Genomic DNA, 6,758 nt, shown 5'->3' with positions numbered 1-6,758 from the left:
GGAGCTGGGCCTGTTTTTCTGCTGGTACTGTTGGGGAAGCAAAAAAAAAGTGTCCCAAGTGTGGTATAGGCGCTAAAAATACAGAAGGGTCGAAGGGTAGGTACTGTCTGTAATTAAGATGAGGTGGATAAGGGAGAGAGGGAGGTAAAAAGGAAGACGTTCTTGGTTGAGGAGGACCAGAACAGATTATGCGGATGGGTTGAACAAGGTATTAATCTCATTCGTCTTCCTTTGAGTTACCACTTTGAGGATTGAGAAAGGTGAGAGGGGGGACAGAAGAGAAGAAGTCTTCATCAACAGGAAAAAGAAGTGGGAGGTCATCAACACAAGTACAAGTACGGATACAGTACCAAAAGGACCTGAAGCTTGGATTGGCTTTGGGATGTACAAATTCAATGGATCTGCAAAGTCTCTCCACTTCATCTTCCCCTTGTGGGTTGTTGACTTGGTACTGTTGACTGCTGTTGGCTGGTGGCAAGCATCTCTCGGCACCTGGCGGGGAAGAGAAGCTAGAAACTAGAACTGTTGGGAGACAAACCCGCCTGGGCGTACAGTAAACCGACCCCCTGGGGCTTGGGGCGGGGTGCACCAGGACGATACCTATCCAGTGAGAGACTAACTTCCATATTTTATGGACGAGACAGTAAAGGTATCCAGGATTCTACAGTGTACCCCAATGGAAAAAAATATCGTCTCAAAGGGTGGAGTTTCTCAATGTCATGTCGGCTTTGCAATGACCCGGAATGCAGTGGAGGGGAAGCCATTCAGGGTCCCCGTCAGTCTATAACCAGACTGGGATTAGATTCTGACATGGATGGTTGAGGGGCCGGTATTTTTCGTTGCGGGTGGAGGTGGGGGGGCCGCAAAACGCCAGACAATAACACTCAGACACTACAGCTCCCATCTCATTCCCAGCCAGGCCAAGGCGGCTCTGGGGGAGCGATTGATGGGGAGGGGTACAAAGCATGGGTAATGCCATTTACTAGGGGCCGCATTGGCTTGGAGCTATGAATGGTTGAGGTCAATGAATGAATGATGATGTTACGGAGACCGAACAAAGTCTCCGGATTCCGTATCGGAAGCCGGTGTACTTCGTGCGTTACAAGAAGTCATGATATGATTGGAGAAGAGAGCTTATGATGCTGCAAATTCCAATCCACTATCTAAATGGGTTCCTGAACGGGTATGTTGTGATATGGTCAGCTGACGGCTTCACGGTTGATATGCATTAATGCCCGTGTAAGTCAATGCCCGATGCACTTTTCCCAGAGTCACGGCTATAAACTGTATAGAATGCAATAGAAATCTTGATCAGTGAATCTTTAATTTATACTGAAGCTGGTTTCTACTCAACAAGGCTCCGATGGGAAATTCGGAGGTTTTCGGCACTTACATATCGGAGGTGGCTTACATGTTCGGAACCCGATCATCAACTTCATCACGAGATGCTCTCTGGTCACTCTAATTCCCGAATTTCTCTCCGGAGCTCATAAATCATATTCTAATCATCAGTATTATGCGAAGCAGCATCTGTCTTCTATAAGACAAGTCTCCCTGTATCTATCCTCCCATAGCATCACAGTCTTGACAGCCTCCTCCTACCTCAGCCTTCAACACCCTACCTTACTTATCACACCACAAGGCTGGCTCATATCTATCTCATGTACGTACACACCCCTTCCATTTACAAACTAGCAGATCTCCAAGAAATCCAAAAGCCACAAACACGAGCCGCATGTTGGGAACCAGTCAGGGGTCAGAGATCATAATCGAGGCGTTGAGTTGCGGCTCCAACGTTTTGACGTGACGTCTGAACTTCCTGTGATCCGAACGCCGTTGCCTTGAGCATTTACCGAGCGAGATCGAACGATTGAGGAAGCTTGGATAAGGTCAGGGATGAGGGCTGGGGTTTGAGGGTTCAACGCTACAGTGAGTGTAAGTGGTCATTTCGGTATGCTTGGATAAAAGTATACCAATTCTCTCATTTCTCTTTGTCTATCATCGTACTGGTTTATCGATTGATTTATCTGTTAATCACCCACTGTACATAGTTGATGCTATTCGTATTTGTCGAAGATGCCTTCTGCACCTCGAGTACATACCTAGTAGATACACATGTAATCTAACAACCACTCAACTCACCAATTACCTCCCTCCCATTCAAGCAACTAAATCGCTTATCTCCCCAGCCGTTTATAGAATCTTGTGTACTTCATATCTCCCTCCCTCACCATCCTCAATATCCCAATCCCAAGCTATCGTCATCCTCCCTCAAAATCCTACCCTAGAATCTCAATCTCAATCTCAGATCCAACAACTGCACTCCCCCCACTTCCCACTAGCGCCCTACCTTAATTCTCCCACACCCCTTTGACGGGTCGAAGAAAAAAAAAAGGATCTCCCCAATTGTTGAGTTCCCCAATCCCCTAAGGTCAACCAATCAAACACAACCTTCTTTTCGGGGTTTTTTATCGTTCAATTTCAGAGCCGCAGCCTCGTTACCCACGGTCATCCCCCGAATCCCCAACATTGTATACATGGATGGATATTTGGGTTTGGTTTCAGGAGGTGATGGGAGGTGTTGATATTGCCGGAGGGCCAGCGGAGCCGAAGTTCGGCGATACGTGGGATCTGAGCTGCATACTGCATCCTTTTCAATGTTGATTGAGTTCGAACCGTTTGATATGACTGAGTCTGATATGTTGGCATTGATCTAAAACCATAAGTTGTTACTGGTTACGCGTAATATCCTGAGAGTAATAATGCCTCTGCTAAGTTCAGGGAAAACAAGGTTGCATCCGTTGTTCCGATCAATGGATCTCGGCTCAACAGCTTCATTTAATCTCAACCAGTACTCATGATGAATTAAACATTAGATATGTTGACTGAACCGGTTATCGTAATCACATACTCTTGCAAGTCAACATCAACTTCTTTCATATCAAATGTTGATACGAAATCAGTATCACTGAGGACAGTGCTACGTTAACCTTCACATTTAACACTCTTAAACCACCATGAATTTATCGGTATCTATTGGGCGTATCTAGACTGGGTTTCATCTCCAACTCCCCAGTCCTCAAGCTAAAGCTAAGATATTGTATGATACGCCTCCACAGTCTGTATCTACACCTCCCTCTCACTCCTACTACTCCAATTTGCACAAAGGAAAGAAAATAGATAAATAATTCAAGATCATAAGGCAACCAGACTAATCTAGCCCGCGGGCCGTTGCCTCAGCCTTGTCAGACATCGTACGACTCCCCACTGATGTCCGCCCTCCCCCGCGAGCAACCTTACTTCAGTGAGAAAAGTAAAGGTAGCCTCGCATCAACTCTTCCCCAGTATTACCCGCTCCCATCTCGCAAGCCGTTTTTTAAAATAAGGACCATCCAAGTTGGTTTGCCCCGTCGATGACTCGCTTTTGGAGCGGTACACCCCCGTCTCTCCAGGCCCGGCCGGTACAGCAAGTACGGATATGTGACTCGGACATATGTACACCTAGCCAGGCCCTTCCCTTCTAGAAAAACAAAAGAAAAAATAATAACAATGCCATCCATGTCTTCATAACATCCGTAAACCCCGGTGCCGAAATCCCATGTACCCAAAGAAGCAGAAATATTAGTAACGAAGTCTGCCAGAGAGCAAGAAGTGGAATTCCGTAACCATCGTCAACACCGTCTTCGCCGTCTTGAAGCGCCAGCCGTAAAAGTATGCCGAACCGTCCATGCCACCCCTTATGTTTTGTAGAAACGGATATCAATGATGAGGTGAAATGCGACCAATTTGATTTGCGTAAACCGCTCGAACCGCTTGCAAAGTAAAACCATGTCAAAGAATATAAACGACCTGGGATCGTCGTAGAATTTTGTGGGATACAACTGTTTAGTAGGTCTCTCCCAGGTCGCTCAGCTTCCTTGGGCCGGATACACTGGACCTCATTGTATTGGCGCTTATCCTTCGGCTCCCGCTCTGGCGTCGAATTGTTGGCATGGGGATAGCGCTGCCTTCACCGTTCGAGTATGTACCCCTGCGGCTTGGCGTTCGGAACTCTCCCTCATCCTCTTCCTCTAGGTCCAGGTGGCTAATGCTGGCAGAGTGGCCATGAATGGATCCTCCCATCGAGGAGCGAGGTCGGCCCATGGGTGTTCGAGTTCCCGAGAGTGATGCCCTTGAAACGGGTCGTGGGATCATTTCTCCGGCGGTTCTTGAGGGCGGTCGGGCATACGAAGTGACACTAGCACGTGAGCTCGGCCTGCTGATCTCCTCCGGACCTCCACGGTTCGGCAATGGGCCAAATGATAAGCGGCTAACCCCAGACGTGCTAAGACGGGGCACATGGCTTCCCTTGGTTGCTGGTGTTGGAATACCGGTGGTTGGTGTCATGTCGTCGCCTGCAACTGAAGATGCGGTAGAGCCACCAGTGCGCTTACGAGAACGGATCGTAACCGACGAAGGCACATTGGTAGAGCTATAAACCGACGTTCGAGGTGAGGCGCGAGGTGGAGTACGAGTCGGCCCGGGAAGCTTAGATCGCGCGGAGTGCACACGAGCCTCGAGGCGTTGCATCTGAGCGGTAAGAGTTCGAATATGGGTGAGCGAGTTAGAGGCGGGAAGTTTGTGAGAAGCCGAGCGAGGCCCAACGGCACGGTTGGCTGGCGTGCGCATTGTCGTTGTGCCACCAGTCGAGATACGGCTACCAGGCGCACGGGTCGTCTTGGTAGGAGGTTTAGATCGAGGCTTGGGAGTAACACTGTTGTCGGACGAGGGCAAACGAGAACGACCAGACGCTCTGGAAGTAGCGGGAGTTCTCGATGCCATCTTGGGAAGAGTTCCAGAGACATCAGACATAGGAGGCGAAGGCGGGTCAGGAAGTTCGGAAAGAGTGTCCTCGTCTGGTACAGGCGACTTAGAATCTGGAGGCGTGGTAATAAGAGGAGAGCTGGCTGTAGAGCCGGGAGAGGCGGGGTGATCGAAAGTTGGCGACTCGAGGACAGAAAGGTCGGTTGAAATGGTGGACAGGTGACGAGATTCCTGTTTCTTGATCTTGTCCTGCAGAAGCTCTGCTTCAATCTTGAGGTCGCCCAGTTCCTCGCGCAAGCGCTGTGACTCGATACGTAGTTGTTCACGCTCCTGCTCGCCAATCTTGATCTCCTCCTCCATCATGACAGCCCTCTCAATCGCCTGGTTGTACTTTGACTCCATATCTTCCAGAGATGACGTGGTATTGCGCGCCTGTCGCTCAAAGTCATCGTTGGCAACTTCAATATCCCTCAGCTTCATTTGCAAAGTCCTGTTTGTGTCTCGAAGTGTGGTGATTTCTTTCTCAAGCGCATTCTGGGATGCGCTGGCCTCTGTTTTCGATTCTCTGTATTTTCTCTGTGCGACGAGACGAAGCCATGGTTAGCCAAAAACGTCCCGCCCGATTAGAGTTGGAGGCTGTTGGGAATGAGTAGACATACCTTCCACTCCTCAACCTCGAAACCAAGTGCTTCGGCTTTTTCTTGGTGATGTCGCTCCTGCTTCTCTGCTCTCTCGATATCCTTCTCCAACTCCTGCTCAAGCTCCCTACTCGAATCCCTGAATTCGGCCAGTTCGGATTCTAATTGTTCATACTGTGACTTGTACCAGCCGAGGGTATCCTCGACACTGGCCCCAGGACCTGGCGGGGAGGATGGAGGCTCTGCCATATTGCTTGGTTTAATTGATTTGCTGGTATTTGTTGTTGTTTATTGTCTCTCTCGCATCGATATGTATGTAAAGGGGGGGCCTGTTGTCGCGATATCGAAATGTCGGGAGGCGGGATGAAGAAAGGTGGCGCAGGCGATAATACGTGAGTAACAAAGATGAAAATCGTTGATGGATTCGTCAAATGATTTGATGCTATGACTGCGCAACTGTCGGCATAGTCAGTCGCCCTGTTCTTGGGCGAAGTGGCGGGAGATTTCGCTCACCGATTCCAGGACCCAACGATGATCGGGAGGGAAACAGAGGATGACCCTGTCTTTTCGCAAACGGTACCTACCTAAGTCTTACCTGTAGTACTGCACTGCAAGATGCTGTAAATCTGCAGTTGTTAGTATTCGCGGCCGCTGGAGAGCGGAAGTTCCATGGGTAGGAAACGTCGCGCGATGATTGTCGTAGTTGTTGAGTTGATGTGAGTGTTGAATCAATGTTTGGCCTGTGACCTTGGGCTGTTGATGCGACACATGGTCCCCCCATTCTCCTTGTGCCAGCATCATGCACTAAACTCAGATAGGAAAGGCCAATGGCAGCCATGGGCAACAGGGCGTTTCCGTTCTTTCAACGACCCCACTATTGGACAGCAATCCTCTGTCTCAGATACACGTGACTCATATGACTCTTTGTGCCTGAATTGTGGTCATATTCTTTGTTATGTGCGTTGTCAATTCCTTCAGTTTTTCTGTCTGAATCTCGCACGAGATATTCACTATTTTGCATCATCTCAAGTTTCTCTTAGGCTCAGTGCATTGACCTAGGGGTTATGCGCTATCGCTCTGATACTATACTTTGACAGGGGTTCACCACTTGTCTTAGACTCGAGTTTCATAACGTGAATCTATGAATAGAAGCTGATATTAATCCAAGATCCATGGCAGACAAGCATGTGCGTCATTTTCGCATGACGGGCAGCTTTGACAACTCATACAGCATCAGAAAAAGAAACTGAAAATTCTACAAACCAATTTGAAAGACGACATGTCAACAAAGGCGTCACCTGAGCATATTCGTTGCTG

The 6,758-nt window shown here is 48.7% G+C and overlaps 1 protein-coding gene across 2 annotated transcripts; it reads right to left on the bottom strand.

Moving 5' to 3' along the window:
* Positions 1 to 2,926: 2,926 nt before the first annotated feature.
* On the bottom strand, positions 2,927 to 6,229 carry FOXG_02374 (nuclear distribution protein nudE like 1). 2 transcript variants are annotated; one of them, XM_018379798.1, is made up of 3 exons: positions 5,955 to 6,229; positions 5,463 to 5,897; positions 2,927 to 5,379 (listed from the first exon to the last, which is right to left on the bottom strand). In XM_018379798.1, exons 2-3 carry the CDS (start codon positions 5,688 to 5,690, stop codon positions 3,886 to 3,888), a joined length of 1,722 nt encoding a protein of 573 aa, XP_018235918.1. In that variant the 5' UTR covers positions 5,691 to 5,897; positions 5,955 to 6,229; the 3' UTR covers positions 2,927 to 3,885. The 2 variants fall into 2 exon arrangements, with proteins under 2 accessions (XP_018235918.1, XP_018235919.1); XM_018379799.1 differs by having other exon boundaries at positions 2,927 to 5,897.
* Positions 6,230 to 6,758: the final 529 nt, after the last annotated feature.

The sequence above is a fragment of the Fusarium oxysporum genome, chromosome 5 (genome assembly GCF_000149955.1).
Source record: "Fusarium oxysporum f. sp. lycopersici 4287 chromosome 5, whole genome shotgun sequence".
In the NCBI taxonomy this organism is placed as follows: Eukaryota; Fungi; Ascomycota; class Sordariomycetes; order Hypocreales; family Nectriaceae; genus Fusarium; species Fusarium oxysporum.
Note: the sequence above shows the minus strand (reverse complement) of the source record. Positions and strands in the feature narration are given on the sequence as shown.

What these genes read in the sequence shown, in the direction of transcription:
- FOXG_02374 (XM_018379798.1), bottom strand. Translation starts at nt 5,690, where the DNA reads ATGGCAGAGCCTCCATCCTCCCCGCCAGGTCCTGGGGCCAGTGTCGAG. An exon ending in TCGAGGTTGAGGAGTGGAAG is followed by an intron (nt 5,380 to 5,462) that starts GTATGTCTACTC and finishes CTCGTCGCACAG; the next exon opens with AGAAAATACAGAGAATCGAA.